This window comes from Bombus terrestris, chromosome 5, assembly GCF_910591885.1.
Source record: "Bombus terrestris chromosome 5, iyBomTerr1.2, whole genome shotgun sequence".
Classification (NCBI taxonomy): domain Eukaryota; kingdom Metazoa; phylum Arthropoda; class Insecta; order Hymenoptera; family Apidae; genus Bombus; species Bombus terrestris.
In genome coordinates this window covers 11,415,730-11,435,637 of record NC_063273.1, presented here as the reverse complement: position 1 = coordinate 11,435,637, position 19,908 = coordinate 11,415,730, and the positions used below count along the sequence as shown (strand labels likewise).

The 19,908-nt window shown below is 34.1% G+C and overlaps 1 protein-coding gene across 4 annotated transcripts in view; it reads right to left on the bottom strand.

The window, feature by feature from the left end:
- The window catches only part of LOC100648744 (pikachurin), a 269,154-nt gene that overhangs the window by 67,158 nt on the left and 182,088 nt on the right, over positions 1-19,908 (bottom strand). For all 4 annotated transcript variants that reach the window (XM_003395253.4, XM_048405926.1, XM_048405925.1 and 1 more), the window contains exon 7: positions 9,183-9,327. In XM_003395253.4, the coding sequence (XP_003395301.2) occupies positions 9,183-9,327 (145 nt within the window). The remainder of the gene's footprint in view (positions 1-9,182; positions 9,328-19,908) is intronic.

The following is a 19,908-nucleotide window of genomic DNA, read 5'->3' as shown; positions in this document are numbered from 1 at the left end:
GCGGAATGGTCAGAGGTCGGCTCCTCTAATTACGATGCTGTCGTTAGGATACCGGTGCTTAATGGCACTTCGAGATAAAGTGAACTCGGTTCGCGGACCCATTTGCCAGCGATGTCCGCTGATTTTAAAGGTAATTAAACTCACCTCCAGGGAAAATAGACGGTCCGTCTTCGAATCGCGCGGCCAATCCTCGAGACCGCACATCGATTACTCAATTTTTTTCGATCCCAGATAAAATTTTTGCGAAAACATTGGATTGGAACGTTCGTAAATTTCAAACCTTTGTTTCCGCATTTTTATTTTGGATTAAAGGTTGATAATGATTAATCGCCTTTTTAAGTTAAGAATAGTTTTTGAAGTTGATCGAATAGAAATGTGAAGGAATTCTGATTCTTAACGTTTTAGTCTCGTGGAAAATAATGTTTGTAAAGTTCAAAGTTTTAAAGTTATTTGCCTTGACATACCCTTTTTGTTAATTTTTTTGTCGTGAAAACATTTTAATATCGCACATATGTGTAGTATCTAAATAGGTCTAGAGCAAGGACAAGAAAGGAAGCTTTATTTTAAGTTAAATTAAGTTTTAGTTTAACAAGCAATACCCAATACAAAAGCTGATTACAATATCTTCGTACGTCTTAGTCCAACACTCGGCTCTCAACTTGTGTCTTCTCAGGTCAAAAAATGCTGACCCTCAACCCTCGCATCCTTCTCCCACTCCTTTACTCATTTAGCTTTGACGTCACCAAGGCATACACTCTTACACACTCTCTCTCTTTCTCTCTTTCCCAGCACTTTTATGATTCTTAGTTTATATCTTAAATATATAATAGATCAAGCGTATACCCCCCCCCTCTTTTTTTTGATACTACATGTGTAAATATAAAGTTGCTTAAAATAATTCATTTTCACTATTGTGCATCGCTACTGTGATACGAATTTTTGTTGTTCTGTCTGACTACTCAGTGACCTATTCTACTTCATCGATAATAGTTCAATACTTCATTTTTCTTTCATTTATACCACATATGTACACGACGAATATACTTAATTTGTTTAATATAAATATATTAACATATTAACGAATTTGTTTAGGAGGTTAGTTTTGCATACATATTATCCCATCTAATAAATCGAGAATATACATAATCTTTCCTACCCGGCTGATTACACACATGACTTGTTCTACTATTCTAATCTTGCGTGGGATATGTTCAAACAATCTAATCATATGCTCAACCTGTCTTTCACGTCTTTTATAGAAAGCTCTATTCCACTCGCCTGATCGTATCTCCACCTATTTTACTAGTTCGGTTGCGTGCGAATTCTTATTCTACTTATTCGACCATGTATCTACTACGCTTGACTTATCAAGAGCTCTAACAGTTTACATAACAATCGCGAATTAATGCAAATTTCATATAAGAGATCAGATAATTTATAAAACGATAAACGTGGAAAATATAATATTGGTAATTTTTTGAAGTGTAGAGGTGGTATATGTTGTCCGTGATGGTTGTAGTTGCCGGCTGTAGATGTACTGCTTATTATTCTTCTAATTGATGCGTGGACTAAAAATAGGACTACGGGAGCCGGGAATCGAACCCGCTAAGACGCTAACAACTGCTTTTTTTTTGTTTATTATTACCAGATTTTGAGTACTACATATTTGTATTTTCCATTATAAACGATGAATTCCGGTTGTGAGGTGGTTCAAGCAAAAGTACCGATACGCGACGGTACGATATAGCCATGCAATATTAAATTTTTTTTTGGGGGGGGTGGGGTTTACATTTGTAACTTAAATTTAAGTCGCTGTAGAGCGGTGCTTATGTACGATATTGTTTCTTTTTTTTTTCTTTCCATTTTTATCCTGAAAGCCTGGTCGCAAAAACAGGACAGTTGCTAACAACTGCGCTACCGTGTCCGTTACTTAGTAAGTGTCAAGTGGCGGTATTTCAGGTACGGCGGTTATATCAAGTACTTTGTACTTTGAATTTCTGGGACAAAATAGAAAGATTCCGAATAGAAGCAGCATCGATACAAAAATAAAAATCACACGATCTCCAATTGCACAGCGTAAATAACGTTATGTAGATAAAATATATAAATAGTATAATTAGAAATTATTGCGTCATTCGCTTTATTCCTTATTCACATTTTCATTTCTTTCGATCACTATAAGATGCTATAAAAGGTAAGAAATTTAATACAATGAAGGACTTCAAAGCAGTAAGAGAATACTTTGCGTCAAAATCTTAACAATATTTCAAGAGAGAAGTTAAAAAATTGCCGAAAAGTTGAAACATAGAAGAAAAGATAGTCAATATACCATTCATTTATAAATAAGATATCCGTATTTCAAAATCATTTAATATTATAAAGTTACACACATATATGTTTAGTGACCTCTATAACTGTCACAACAACCTTTGTAAGTGGCTAACTTTTTTAAAATTGGGCCAAACGAATTGCGTTTCTTTTAGAACTTAGAAGGATTAGTTTACTAGATAACGTATAAAAAAGTGGCAAAGAACAAAGTAAAGATATTTTTCAACTCTTTTACCTGGCCTTGTAATGGAGATTTAAATGATACATTTTGAACATTTATATGAGTTGTGTACCCGCTAAAAATTTCATCGAAATCAGATAACGTTGCTACGAGCTGCAAACGGTTAAAAATAGCGAAAATCACGGTTTACATGACTTTTGGTATAAAATCTATACCTTTCGATGACTGTCGCTTGTTTCCGCATTGACCGATTTCGATAAAATTTTCAGCATATATATAACTGACATAAATGTTTACAACGCGTCGTTTATATTTTCATTACAAGATCAGATAAGAAAGTTGAAAAATCCTTTACGACATTTGCTCTTCTTCTTCCAATTCCGACCAATTGCAATTTCTTCAGAATTTTTTTACTACGTCATCTAATAAACTAATCTTTCAAACTTCTAAAAAAACCCAAATCATTTGGTCCGATTTTAAACTACTTATTCAGTACCAAAGGGCGTTGCAATAGGTTTGGGAAGCACTGTATGAACACGATACTATTGGAGTTAATAATAATAGCGCGGCGAGAAAGGTAAAAAAATAGACAATGATATTTTTTGACTTGCAATGAACTTCTTTAAAAAACGACAGTGTTCTTCGCGAGGATAAAGCACAATTATCAGTTAATAAGAGGCCCTCCATTGTCGCGCGGGGAGAGCCGTGATTTCTTGCTCGTTGATTTAAGATTTCTTTTCGCCCCGGCGAGCCGCGATGGTCGACAATATTCTTCGATTGTTTCTCGGAACTTGGCCGTAGACGAACTTGGCTCTGGTTTTAAAGGAGCACTCGAAACCACTCTTCTCCTGGCCGAGGAAAGTAGCGGGTCTTTCTCTTTCCGAGAACGCGGCGTACTAACTTATTACGAAACAATTTGCAAGTCTTATGAGAATAGCTGAGAGGGAAAGCTAGAACGAGGGGAAAGAAGAAGAACGACCGAGACCAGAGAGAAAAGAAAAAGAGACACCGAGGGACGGAGGCTTAGAAAGTAGGTAGCTTTTAAAGACTTTTAATTCGAGAGCGAAATGCCGGCTAGCCCCATCGTGTAATTTAAAGAAAATGCTGCTGCGAGATGTAGTAAAACGCTGTTTTCTAGTTACTTAAATGTTTTGAAAGAAAAATAAGTATATAATAATAATTATTATAGAGAGAATATAAATAATAATAATAGACTTGATAGATAGTCTAACGATTAGAAATAATAAGCATTAAAATGCATCTCGCAGGATGTTTAAAAAAGTTGAAGTCAAGCTTCAAAAATATATATAATGTTCAAATTTGGGTAATCCAGGGATCTATTTTAAGTCTGGAAATCGAGTTTATTATAACAATACTTAAATAAAACACAAAGGTAAACAACAATAAATAATAATTAATAACAATAAATAATAATGAATAACAAAGCTTTGTCTACCTGAAAATCGAGAATCGATTTCCCATGTCCTAAACTACCACTCTTCCTCTGTCAATCTTCAATACTCTAAATAAAAATTTTCATCTCGTGACCGTGTCTATTTCTAATGCTCGAAATCCTTCTTCTCTAATCGTTCGTCTGTGTAATGACTGTTTGACAAATCGGTTATCCGTAACGACAAATAAGGTCACATTGTCCGTTAATAGAGAAAGTCCTTTCGTTTGTCCGCGTTTGAACTCTTAGGAAGTTTACATATATAACAATTGAAAGAAAAAAAAATGTCTTAATAAATGTCAAATATTATTAGACATTTCCAACCAAGAGCTTAAAATGAAGGGAATTCATATATATTGTTAAGAATTATTTCCTTGCCTTGATGGATACTTTATGCTCCAGGCTCTGATTTTTTTAAATACTCTTAAAGAAGAGGAAATCCATATTTTTCAGAAATTATTAGCTTTTCACATCGTTTAAACGAAAATTCTAAACATTAGAGAATGATCAAAGTTTAATTTTCACCAACTATTGTTAACCCTGTATTCCAATCCCCAATTAAATATTACTGGATCATAAATGAGCACAATAGTAAAGTTTGGTCTACGTTAGCGCGCTAAATTAACAACGTCCTTTAATATGTAAAGTATAGAGTATTAAATAAAATTAATTGTAATTTATTAAATTTATTAAATAAAATTCACGAGCCTAATCCAAAATGACCAACTATTATACACGTACATAATAAAATTTAATTCATCTGTAGCGAGAAACTATGGTATTTATAACGCCGAAATACCGAAATACCGAAATCTTACATTTTATTGGCGAAAACAATGTTAGCTTTCGAGAATTTAATCAAGTAAAATCGCAGCTTTCGTTGCTGCTATACCACAAAAGGATTATAACAATTTTCATAAAAATCATGTACACACGAGAAACATCGTACACCGTCCCAGTTTCATTATACCGGCGTACGTGAATTAGGGTAAAATTAGCCTTCTCTTAGAACAGGGTGAACGAGAAAATCGATAAACGCCGATGATACGCGACATCGCGGTTGAATTTCCTTAATCGAGCAAACTATGGGCAAGTTTTACAGGTAACGCTGCACTTTACTGATTACACAGTGTGGCGTAGTCCGTTTCATGGGCGTGGTTCGATTATTCATCGTTCACAAGATCGGCCATCTGTCTTTATATGTCCGACCGTGAGCCATAAACACGAAGGGGAGTTGAAAATACATCAAACCTTTTCACGTGAACGTATTATGTTGCACGATACGCGATCTGCAGAGATTTCGTGCCGTGTAAGATGATAATTTCGCGTTATAGTACATGGATGAAAAATAGAGAAAAATAACAGACATTAGTCTGGTTTCGTTACTGACCAACGGAATTATTTTTCAAGAGTTGAATGTTATAACGTTACCTTAATTTGCATAAGTCTTTTCTTCTCCGTTATTTTTCTAGATTGTATATCCATTTCCACGTGCTGTATAATTATCACGAATTTGCAATGTTAATTCGCATATACTGTGTTCCCTTGACATCAACCATCATCAGATTCTCTAATTACATCGTATCCATGTTGTTTCTACGACTTAATTGCACACGTGCGTATATACACGTTATTTACCATGCCAGACTGCAATCAAATTCAGATAGAATATTTCTGCTCTAAGACGGGTGGATATCGTTCTGAGAAGAGAAACTCGAAGAGAAACATTTTAATGTTTTGACAGAGAGACTCGTTATTAACCTATGAGAATGATATTTTTAACCTGATGTGTTGTAATGTCCACGTGATACGTATAATTCATCAAACAATAAAATTGCTTAAGTATTTTATACTTGTTAATATTTATGTAGCCTTGCTATAATATTAAAATTATCAAAACTTTGATAGATGTGACTTTGTATAATTTATATGTATGATAATAATTCTCATATCCTAATTTATTTCAAGAGAAATGCTAAGTTTCACAGAACTTATAAAACGGTCCATTAATTAAAAACCATCGACTAATCACTCTGTCTATACTGTATAATTTTACTCTTTGCTCTGACGCATCGTGTGATATTAAAACGGCTCGAAAATCCGGGGACAGAGGGACGGGCTTCTTCATAATTCCTGGGATTGTCGAAGCGTTAAACGCGGTCATTAATTGGCAGCCGATCAAACGACTCGGGACAATCGCGAAAGAGATGAATTCTCATACGAGTACCAGGCGAAAGTCTGTGGGCTTGACTCGTTTTCACGCTCCATTTGGCCGCGTAATTTGCGGGCTGTCGTTCTCAAACGAGTCGAAAGTAATATTCCAACCCTGTGTCGACCCTGTTCCGACGCAAACACCGGAAAATCTTTGACGTGCCGTCCCTGTGAATGTCTTTCGCACGCCGTAGCACAGTCTTTTCTTTTTTTTTTTTCCGCCTCCCTAACAAACACATACACGGCACCGTCCATTATTCGGCTACAGTGCTCCGTTTTAATCATGCTCCGGCACTTACTCGTCTCGGTTTTATTCTACGAGTTCTCGCGACTGCACCGGGGTCAACGTATACTTTTGTCCCTCTCTACCCCCCTTTCACTCGGATTTTTCTTTCGCTTTTCTTTTACTTTGTCCTGTTTCTTCGTCTGTCTGCCTCTATCCGTCCTTTTCTTTTTTTCTTTCAAGGTTCTTTTTGTTTTTTCTCTTCTTGTATTCTACAAATGAGACACAACGACGATGCTGGTCTTTTATCCACGGAGAAAAGTCTAACGTAAGTCAATTTCACTGCCGACGCGATCAACTATTTTTGTCTACTCCATTCGGCTGACTCTTTGATCTCTTCTCGATGCCTTTTGCATCGCTGCAAAGAATACTTTGTTTCGGTGATCGCACGTGTCGAGATATGTGCAGCTTTTTGGCAGTTTTACGGGGGTTGTAATTAGCTTACTTTTTCTGGCTCGATCTGCAGTTATTTGATCTCCTTTGGAGGATTACCGAGAACTGTTGTGTCTCTTTTGTAGATCACTGCTGACCTAGTTCTTTTCTTCGTCAGTCGCCTGCCTTTTGAGATACCTTCTCCACCAATTGAACGTTTGTAGTCTTATTTGAATATCGTATATTTTATTTCCAATATGTATTTGTCCCCCTGGCCATTCTGTATGTGAATATCGTTCAATAATTTGAAATTGTTTTCGTACTTTTTTTAAAATCAGAATTATATATAGAGATATCACGAAGAAACATTTCGAAATATTAATTTCACGGAACCTGAAGCTTCGAAATCGAGAAGCAATTTATCAATTTGTCGAACAATTTGTCGTAGCAATTACTAGTCGATCAGCTATCAGAACGAGACAAGGATATACAGAGTCATCGGAAAAAAGTATCTCCCTTCGCTCGGCAGTTTTTTTATATTCTCCTTATAATTCTAAACTAATCAATATCTGTTCGCTCAAAATACAGCGCAGGCTTTCCAACTGAATAAAAAATGCACGAATGAAAATAAGTCTACAATAAGAAGATGGTAATTAAGATCACAAAATTCTCCTCCAATTCATTCGCATATTATTCTCAGTTTTTCTATTATTTTTATACTTCCCAAGCAAACAAATGAGTTCCCTCAAAACATGGAGCATATATATGCATTAAGCTAAAGAAAAAAAGAAATAAAAATAAATATACCGCGATAAACCATAAAACAAGAAAGTAAAGTATTATGTAAAGCGGAAAGAAAAATTAATACTGTCATTAATTAATACATTCTTCGAATTTGTTTCCATGATTTTATCAAATTCGATATTATTCTCATATTTTCGGCAAACGATAATAACCTTCAAAACATAGACCATCGTAATACGAAATTAGGTTAGGAAACGAAGAAATGAGTATAAGGCAAAAGATCAAGAAAATACAAAATTAAAGTATTAAGAGTTAAGGTACAATATATCATATAAACGAAATGCTAATTGACACAGTAAGTCAAACTGGAGGAATAATCGAAAATCGTCGTTAGACAGACGATTTCCTTGGAAAATAACATTTTCGTCGGGAAACCTGTATCGTGGATGGAATTGCATGCAGATGAATAACGATGACGTCGGCGTGCACTGAGGCAAGAATACATGGTGAGTCGTGAAAAGATTTGCTCGCCCCTCTACCAAAGACGTCAGCCAGTCCGGGATTTTAAAGGGAAACGTCTAAGCGAGTGCCGCGTTTTAACTGGCGGAAAATTACGCCGAGGAAAACGGATTTATATACGAGATGTCGTTGTGCAACAATCCGGCACAACTCGGTTATATCTGTCAATGGAAATTTGTCGCGAGATCCTTGTTCTGCGATCGATCGTGAATTTTTGTTGAAACGAGAAATGCCGATCTACGTTACGCTTCCTTTTAGTCTGTAATTTTAATCTCATTAAGGGTAGCTTGTTAAAGTTTACTTATCTTATAACTTTTATCTTATAACTTTATAGATTTAATCAGTAAATAAATCTTTAATTAATGATCTTTGAAATTAGAAATGTTACATAAAGTTGCTTCATGTGATAATATACTATAATTTAAAATATATCGTTTGCAGAATTTTACTTATAGATTTTCCGAGATTTTGAAGTGTAATTAAAATATAAAGATTTACAATAGACTCATGAAATCTGTTCAATGAATAAATTTGCAACGAATAATCTTTAGAACTTGAGGTTTATGTTATATTCGAAAAATAAGTATAGTTCAAATTTTACTTATGAAGCTGCTTTCTGCAATGTTACAATTTATCAAATTTAACATTATATCATTTTCAAAATAACATCTGATAATTTTTCAGATAATTAAAAAAGTTGTCTTAAAAAATTATTTTTTGGAAAGTAATTTTCACTCTATATAATCACATAAAACGTTTCATACTGTCTTCATTAATTCTTTTTCGTTTCAGCGCTACTTCAGCTAATCCTCTAACAATTATCCTTCTTCTGAAATCATCCTCGAAACGTCGAGTTTCCAAGAGTCATTGGCGCATTTGCATACTCGTGAGACTATTCATCGTGTCTTTTGGAAGTGATCATCAATTTCAATTCTGGTTTCTATAAATGCTGACAATCCTAATTCCAACATGAGATCGCGATTAAGTATTTGCGTGTCACGTCGACAAATCTCTTCCCGTTTTATTGACAATCGATCGTTCCCTTTTTAACCAACACGTAACGCCTCATTGAAGACCATTGAACTTATTCTTACCTTCGATCTTCCCTCGACACGTTTGTCTTGATTCAACCGAATCGAGGCGTCCCATCGATGTCTGTAGACGGTCAGGATGTTCCATTCGTTCAGCCTCACTGTTTGCGTGCTTCTAACTATGCCGACTCCGCTCCCACAATCGAACCTTCGAACAAATAACAATATCTCGTCACTTTTGCTTATTGCAATGAAATAATAAATTTCCGTCAAATTTATGCATAAAGCTTATTTGAGTAAGAATATTTCATTCAATAAATGTCTCGTAAAATATCAGCTTATTTTTCTGATATTTATGTAATAAATTTTTCCCTGATTCATGCATAATATGTACTTCGTTTTAATGTTAAAAGTCTCGTAGAATTGCAGCTTATTTTTTTGATATCTGTGTCGTAAATTTTTCTGCGATATTTGCATAATAATTTGATTTCAACTTATTTTCCCGGCATTTGTATCATAGTTTCTTTTATGATCTAGATATAATTATATAATGTAGATTGGGAGAAAAGTTAAAACTCGAGATCGTAAGATTATGTATGACATTTTAGCACATTTTATACATTTTACACATTTGTGTAATCTTTAGTACAGAATATTAAATTTTGTGGCAGAATATTAAGCTTTCCGATCGGAAGTGTTTTATAGGTTTTGAATTAAAGACGAACAAAGCATTTATTCCCTTTTGTTCCGGTGAACAGGGTAGGACGATATATTTTTAATATACAGTCATGAAATAGTAAGAATTTTATTCGATTGTCAAAAAGATTGCAATTCTTATCGGATTATTGCCTTCGATTTTTCTCCTGTTTCAACGTTTCGCTTCAATTTTTTCAATTACGTATCCCTCATTGTTCGAGTAACGCCATTTATCTACCAGCAGGAAGTGTGGTTTCCCGCGAAACAGAGAAATGTATGAAGTCGGTCGAGTATCTTAAACACGGATCTGTAAGGTTTCATTGGTGCAAAAATCGTTCGTGGACTGTTAGAAAAACTTATTTCCGGTATAATGGATCGCGTGGTACGTGAATCTGAAACATGTTTCTCTATCGTCAAAAATAGTCTTTCGAGCGCTTTAAACTTTTTCAGTCGAAGTATCGGATGATTAAAGATGAAATTAAAGTGAATTTCATATAATTTATGAAAATACACAGTTTCGAACACTTTGATAGATTCTTAATACAAAGCTTGAGATCTTTTAAACATGTAAGGTATTGATTTTTATAATGCAGTTATAATGCAGTTATAATTTTGTATCCTCACCCATAAGACGATTAAATACGACGAATGAATACAAAAAATAAAATATTTGTGACTATGAATAGGAAGCTGAATTTTACAACATTTTATATTATACAAAATATTTCTGTACTTCCAACAGATTCGAGCGTTAAAATACATTTCTATACATACTCATAATAAATCAAGACATTTAGAAATCCATTTATGCACTTGGAATCGCACCATCACGCAATTTTAACATACTATTTTTATCGTTCGAAAAACTTTTCCCAATTCAAAACGGCACACGGCACAATATTTAAAAATCGTTGAGCGATTTCCGATTACCATAATCGATCGATCATTTTCAATTTGAACATTTCAATGTATAAACTAGCTAATACCACGTTTCAATCTCGCAATATTCTTAATCAACGATCTCTTGAGTCGATAATATAGAATTTACGCGCACGTCGGCGCGAGAATGAAAAAGCATTATATCTATTAACTATTCCATAACAGGGACGTCAATCAGAGGTTGGAAGCACGAGATTAACAGTCATGACGAGCAAGCCTTCGCGCGAGGCGAGTTCTTGCCAATATCCTCGAAATTTTTATCGATGAGAAGAGAGGAAGGATTTGTTGAAACGAAATGATGCGATCCGACGCTGCAATTACTCGTTTGCGGCGTGCTGTGCAACGCATCGATTGTATAGATAGAATGTCGTATGTCCGTCATTGTCTTCACCGATTCTTCGCTCCTTTCATATTTTGAATGAAATGAATGTTAAATTCAATGTTAATGAAATTGAATGTTAAACCGATTACGATGCTAACTACACCCGAAACGATTTCTTGAATTGTTAGGATTTTATTATACTTTTCTGGTTGAATGTGTATAGTGGGGTGGAACAAAATATTTGATATTATTTCTTTAATTAGAGACAGTTCTAACAGTCTTCTATTGTACTATACGAAAGAAATAAAAAGAAAGATACGTGAAAAATTTATGATGTAATGAAAATAGAACGTATACTGGATAAAAAATTATTTAAATTCTAAAAAGAATGCACCGTAGTAAATCTATAAAATTTCTATGCAGAAATTACGAATTGGTCATTTTTATCAGTATGGTAATTTTGCCATTAATCCTGAAATGTTACAGTAAAATGTTATTCATTCTTCAATTATTTTATTTAATTGTTTTGAAAAAACAATCTGTGAGAGATTTCGTCATATTTTTGGTAACTTTCCTGTAGAAAGGAGGAATAGGTGTGTATTAGTTTGAAGTGGTTGTTATGTTCATAAAGTCGTGTTACGTTCAACCATCTAAACTGTATTTTCACAGTTGCGACATTCACATATTCGCGTGATTTAAATTTTCCCCGGTATAGCGTTAATGGAGTTCTGTAAAGCGCAGAATTAGAGGGATCACTATTGTACTTGTTAGGGTATACTTCCAGGGTTTAGTTTTGCCTTCGAGGCAAAAAGTTTACGAACTATTCGAATAATTGGTAATTTGGTCGTAAATGTCGCTTTGTGGTATGAATTTTAATTAAACGTTTTTTCATAAGAATGATATTGTAAAGAGAATGTATGCATATTCTAATAGATAAATAACTTTGGATAGTATTTTAAGCGCGCGATCATGTTCGTTATTAATCTATCAGTTTTTTTATTTAACTTTAATTTTAATTCCTGACTATTATTACGATAACTTGGATTATTTTAAACATTATAAAAATCTTTAATAATCATGAATTGGTTGAGCTTCATAATTATAACTTCGACAATTAACTTAAGTTTATAATGTCAGTAATTATCTTAAGTTCAGATCTAAATTTTGTAATAAAGTACCTCGTAATATACATTATTACTATATATATTATTATTATTATTATAGTAGACGTATCTTCATATCATAGCAATTAAGATTAAAAGTGTCTCATACTTCTAACCTTTAACCTCATTTACATTCGAACGATCCGAGAATAATTAATAATTACGTCTAAAATAATTATGCATAACAAATTGTCTGTCTCTATTAATCTATCAATAATAATTATGCAATAATAATTATTTAATACTTCAGTTTATTTTTCGAAACTATTCTGCACGAGTACAACGAAGGACAGAAAGGAGCATGCTTAGTCACGGTGGCAAGGGGTTGAGTTCTAAGTTGTGGTAATTATCACTGTCGGAGAGTAAACGACATGATAATGAGAAATTTTAACGAGTTACGCTGACTGCAGCGTTAATCCCACGCAGTCGAAGCACGTAATTAATAACACGCTGCTTACCGCACGCGTCCGCTACTTGTAAGTTTTAAGGCTCACCACAAGTACCTCGCCAGTTTCGATTCTAATCTAACGAGAATAAGACCTATATCGTTTTATAGGTATAACAATTCCCTATATTTCTGATAATTATATCGATCAACTTTATAAATTGTAAAATAAACAGCGTAATAGTGACACAGTCTTTAAAATGTATCTTGGAATTTATAATTAATTATATCATCTTTTCGAGATGAATATTAACCATTAATATTGTACATTCTCATTTGGTAGTCAATAAATTTTATCTTATTTATTGAATAGCATTTTCTAAATTTGCATTTCCACTTGTGAGAAACATAATAAGAATGAGAAAAGGAAAAAGATGAAGAGTCACTATTAAAATCTCTATTATACTTAATTTCGTATTACGATAAAAATTAATCAAATAATGAAAATAATTTGTGATTCCTAACATTGTAAACATTTTGCACACATAATCTTTAAAATACGATAGAAGCATCGCGTATCGAGAACGATATAAGATCAGATAACTGTAAGTGCAGTTTATTTTTATTTACAAATTCTTATTCGTAACGACCTATACCGGAAGCTTAGCACAATAGAATTTCATCCCTTGTAATACTCAAAGCTTTTTATTCTTTACGCACCATACAAAGTGGCATTTAAAAAATATATCCGTGACAACGGGTCGTCGTTATTATTATCATGAATACGTGGTTCGAAATGATTTAAATTAAATAGCGACGCAAGCTACACTATGCATTCTGCATTCGTAGCGATCGTGAGAAAAGCCGATTAGCGAGCCAGAGGATACTCGAAGCCGAAACGAAAAGGCGGAAATTCAATTCCGGCCATTGTTGCGAGATAATATCCGGGAGAATCTAGTGTCTCTTAAAGTACGAAGATAAAAGCAGAAACAGCGGAGGAAATGGCGATTTTTATCGTTCGAAAAGTCGTTCACATTGGCCTTGTTGGCAATTTTCAGAAATATGTGCGAAATAATTAAAAATTCCTTCGGTGGCGAAGATCGCAACGGGTCGTGACCCTGACCTTGTTTGAGTGAATGCTCCTCGCGATATGCAAGATGCACTTGACATTTTCGCGACCCTCGCGTCATTGCACAGAAGTCACGTACTTGTGGCTACATGCCTCGCATGAGCGGTGAATCACGATTGCTGACGTAGTAATTAATTTATGATCGATTAAGTATTTTTGAAATTTCGTAGATATTATTATAATTTTGGTTAGGAGTTCGATAACTTTGGTTAAGAGTAAGGAGTTAGGATAATTTTCTTACATTTCTCGTTTTTCTATTTTTCATATTAGTGATGATACTAGATAGATAAATGTGTTCTTTATTTCTGCATCACAGCCAAGGAATTTGGTACACGTATGGTATTATTATATTTTTTTTATATTTTTATATTTATAGCTCTTTCTTATTTTTTTCTACTTTATGGTATTATGCTGATTTGATAATAATTTTCGCTATCTATATACATATAATAAAATAGAAGTTGTATCTGCACATTAAATAATAAAAAGAAAAAAGAAACAATCATGCGCGAGTAGCTCAGAAGCTATAGAATCAAAAAAATTAATTTTTGGAATTTTCCTCTGCTGTTTGTCCGTTTGTACTCGCATCACGTAAGAACTACTGAACATATTTTGATGAGGTTTTCTCTATCATATAGCCTAGTGTCTAGGAAAGAAAATAGGATATGTTTCATCTTGATCCGTTTTGTAGAAGTTGAGAAATAACCTGGCATCTAAGTTGTATGCGCTCCCAGGCCAAGAACCTTTTCACAATTTAATATTTTTTACTGCGGAGGATAACTGTTAGTATAAATGATACGTAAGTGTTTCATTCATAAAAATTTGTTTGCTTAAAAATTGTTTCGTACATTAGTAGTCCACGTGAATGACGTCGTGGGCAAGAACTACGATAGATGGAAATATTTTCACTAATGAATCTCTTTTCGACGTTCTTTCCATTGTTTGTTTTTCATAGCTGGGATTATTTATCGATGGATCGATCGGATAATTTTTATCGGTGAATTTTTTTTCTGACATTATTCAGCTGACCTTTGTCACCTTTGAATTTCCTTTTTAATGTCCCCTAACTGCTGTTTCTCCTGTGTTTTCTACTTCCTCTCCTGTGTCTTTCTAATTCATTTTTTAGTTGCATTATTGCTCTATTCTTTTTATTAAAAAATTATCTGTTTTGTGCATTATTTTATGTTGCATTGTTTCCTTTCATTTAAACGATCATATAGTTTAAACGATGATTTTCCCGTAGCGTCTGCTTTTTTGTACTTGAAATTTTCTTTTATGTGCCCTTATCTATTACTGGAAATTTTCTTCCGATAGGGCAAATTTTTTTATAGTTATGGAAGCATTATTTTCATTAGGTATTATATTTCGTTCCCACAGTACGAAATCTCTGCAACCATACTATTGAATGATACAAAATTATATATCCAGTATGTAGACGCAATAATAAACGCTCTGATATACAAATAATACCTTTTGTAGCCACTGTATACCTTAGCAGGTCAAGTGTTAAATAGTTTCATCCGCTCCCAACATATATTTCACGCGACCGGGTGAGAAGAAAAGAGAACAGCAGTGAATCCACACGGTTTCTTTAACAGAATCTTTTGGACACTGTCCAGGACCCAATTTCTATTTTCGTCCGATCCTCGGCTCACGCGATATTACTTCCGTTTCGAGCACGCTCGCCGTTCGGCCGTGCATGTAACCGTAATGCGGACATCCGTGTACGTGAAAGTGATTCTTTGAGCTTTCGACGAGAGAGAATCCTCGTCTGACTAACCCCGTCCTCCCTTCATCCTGGTCGAAAGACACAGCCTCGCAGCGACGGGATACGTGCACGCGGCTTAACCGAAGAAAAGACCACTCAGATTGGATAGCTAAGCCGGAAAACTCGGGCGGCGAGATTTTGTTCCAACGTTGAAAGCGAACGGTAACTACATGGCCGCATATAGGATCACGCGGATGCTTCTTTCAGGCTCGGCTGGCTTGCGAGAAGATTTCATTTCGTCTGAAAGCGACACCCGCTCAAATCATCGCCGTTTCTACTCAGGAAGGTACTTTATATCGCTGATGTATTGTGAACGAATTGAACTGTGTGCGCGAGTGTGATTAATAACAAGTTGACTGAAAATTTTTGTGGATGGAAACCTTTAGTGGTTCTGATTAATCGGTGAAGAATTTTTCGAATAGAAGATTTTTCGATATTTTGGAAAATGAAACTCAAGTAATTGGAATTTTTTAAACACATTTGCTTGGGCATGTGTCGCTAAAGGAGGAATATTGAATCTTGAAAATATCATGGAAATTGGCATATTTTGCTGTAAGTGACAGGTTGGCCTGTACATTGAGATTTTTAATGATTCCAATTTATTGATCAAGAATTTTTTATGCAGGAAATGTAATTAATCGGTGAAGAATTTTTGGAATAGAAAATGATAGATATTCTAGTGAACGAGATTTAAGAAATTGGAATTTTTAGAAATGCTTGATTTGTTATCAGCGAGTTTCCAGTGATGAAATATTGAATCTTACAGATATCGCAGGGATTGATATATTTCGCTGCCAATGATAAAACGGATCGTGATATGAAACTTTGATGTTTCTGATTAATTGATGATGAATTTTTTCGATAGAATAGATAGAATAGATGTTTTAGAAAATTATAAAATTGGAATTTTTAGAAACATTTGGTTCGTTGTTACCGCACAATAACGTTAGAAGTACTTCTAATAACGAAATTTTAAATTTTGCAATTTTAAAGGAATTGATAATGGTCGATTATTAAACGTAAAGCTGGTGCTTTAGCGATCAAGATAGAGTGAGCTTGATTTAGCTTTTCATCTGCCATTCAGATGAGTTTTGTCGATTCTTCGATTGATTAATGCATTCGACGTTCTGCATTGATATATGTTCAGCAGAACGATAAATTCCACGACCAATCGTTTGATACACGGTTAATGAATTATGGAAACGAAATCGACGAACAATGAACGATTATCACGGCAACATTGAATGAATTACGCTCTTTATTCGAACGAAATATCTATAGAGACTGTGTTTCGATTCTTTCGACGCGGTTATTTCGATAATTAACCAGAAACTTTTTTTAACTCTTGAGTTGATGGATGCGCGCTTGAAGATATGAAATTTATTTAATATTTAACGAAACAATGTGTGTATGTCACACTAAAATATTTTTGCCAATTATACAGACATTTTTAAGAGGGTTAAATTTACGTTATAATTAAACACTGTGTATGTTCAAAAGGGAAATTCTGGTAAGGGAATTTCTCAAAGCCCAGAATTTCTATATTCTGCAATCGTTTCAAATCTACAAGAATTGTTCTAAACTTTGGACAAAAATATACGTTAAATTAGGATAGAATATTTATAATTTGTATATTTTTACGGTTGCAGATTCTATATTAAAACGGTTTAACGAATTTTCAGTAAACTTTCAAATCTCTAAAGTAACAAATTTTTGAAGAAATAAAACGTCGTACAGCGTAAAGAAAAACTTTTGTAGAAGACTTTCCAACGTTAAAGCCTAAAATTGCAAGTTTCCGAATGATCGTACTACCCCCTCAAAGAATATTTTTTATTAATTAATAATAAAATTAATTAATGTAGTATCGTGGACAAAAGGCCTAAGATATCGGCCGAACCGTAAACATCGTCGGGTACATCAATGTGTCGTCGGTCCTTTCAAGTGGATAGTTTCGTGGAAAGGGCCTGCGTGACCCTGGCCACGGGAGTTTTGGGACACGTGCTCGACAAAGAGACGCTAAAGACAGTGTTAGTTGAGAAGCGAGAGCAAGCAAGTGCAGAAGCCAGAGAGTGTGAATCGGGAAGTCGAAAGCCGAGTATGAGAATAAGACGTACGACAGCATTGTAATCATTTCGTTGTTTTGAATATTATTTATTAAATCAAAACATCATTACTTGTCCTTTCCTCTAAGACCCATTTAGATACTATATTAATAATTTTAGATTAAAGGGACACACGCTATTCTCCAGAGAGAAATTCTTACAACAGAATTTACAAAGCATGAAAGAACGTTACGTTACACTGGGAAGAAAACATTTTTCCTAACTCCGCGGGTATTTTCAAAGATATAGAGTTTAAATTAAAATCCAACACCCTGTATTGCAGTGAAAAACTCTCGCAACGGAGTTTGCAAAGCGCTTCGTAAGTCATAGGTAATGAAAACTTCGACTGGGACGGTAAACGACAACGCTAGCGTTAAGAAATACGGTCAGCACGTCGACGTGGCGAACTTCCGGGCGAGACTCAAATCTCCGAATTCATAAATCGGCCCCCAGCCACGGCTACCACTCACGAGTTGTTAGCTGTGCACGAAAAATTAGCTTACGAGCGGAATTCTTAATTAACGACCGCGTCAAACGACGCATTCAAACGATAACACCGACGTTATAGTGGCCGGTAAGCGTATGCCGTGAAGAACAGCTCCGGAAAAGTTCTTCACTTTCTCACGTTTCCTTCCTTCACCGTTAGGGAGATATACTGCTGGCGAAGTTTATCAACGCGATGTTTTAACGAGATCTTAAGGCTAGTTTTCACGTGGCGAGAAGTGAAATTCATTCAGATAATGGTTATCGTGAGGAGGTAAGACTATTTTAATTTCTGTCAGCGGGATGCGAGAGTATGGATCGTTTTTCATGAGAATTTTCGTTCGGAAAATTGTTTTACCGATGGATGAGCTTATATGAACCATTTTTCAAGTTATTTAGCGCGACTGATCTATAATTGAAATTTGGAAGTTCAATCATTAATAACTGTCAGTTAATGTGCGTGTTTGATTAAGTTTTTTAATTATTTCACGTGTTTGTTTCTAGCTGGCACATTTAAACTGTTTCTGTTTGCGATATGAATTATTAAAGCGAGTTGAAATCAAACGATATATCGCAGTCGTTGCTCGTTTCTCGTAGAAATCTCCCTCGTTCGATTGGAATACAAGGATTTAATTATTAATAAGTTGCATTTATTTCATCTATTTTTTAAATCGTTTAATTTATTAATTTATTTTAGTATTTGTTCAATTTATATTATCATTTAATTCATTAAATTTAAATTGTTCCGCTGTCTGGGATATAAATTGTTCGAGTTGGAAAATATAGTATCTTGCATATTGCGAAATTTGTAATTTGTAATTTATATTCATGTGCTTTTTGTAGATTTTTATGCACGCGTATGCTCATTGTTGGCATATTTTCTGTATATATTTATATGTATAATATACTGATTTCTTTTTTTATATTTTTTATATGTTCTCTGGCTTGTTATCTTATTATATATTATAAAATACACTACTAAATTAACATTTTTCGAGATACAGTTGCGTTTGGATTTTATCTCTCTGTGTAATTTGAGAAGATCCAATCATTTTTTCCGATTGCACCTGTTCCAATCTCACTTTTTCTATCCTTAGCTCTCTTGTTTCGTACTTCAAAGCTCCGATCTTCACGAACCTCTTTGACTTCCTTGTGATCATTACAAATAATAAGTCTACTCTCGCCACTTCACTATTTCCGGTGCTTGTTGCAAGGCCACGAAATAAACGAGAACGAAAATTTCCAAAACGAAATCCACACACGAAAACAACCCACGAATAATTAAAAATCCTTTTAAAAGCAGACTGCAAACGCAGCAAAGTACACGCTACGATAAATAGAAACTAAAGTTTCGCAGCAGACTTGGATATAAACTGAATTAAAAAGGAATAACTTCCAAAATTATTACTCCTAACATTTTTTATTGAAATGAAGAAAATTAATTATGAAGGGAGGTTTTAGACAAATTATTCTTTGATCGTGCACCTTTGATCGTTGACCTAAAGCACCACTCGAATTAAAATTTTGTATGTTCATTTATGATCTCAGTATTAGTATCTCAATAATATTTTACAATATCCATTCAATAATTTTATAATAGTCGATCGATATATTATCCATTTTAAACATTTCTAAAATTACAAATTCATTTCGTAATATTCAATTTTACAATAATTACAAGGTCGATACAGCTATTGAATACGTTCCTAATAATTTATTTCGCAACATTTCCAAGTATCCAATTAATAATATCTAATATTGATAATATCTAATCAATACGTTAATTTTACATATTTCTAAAA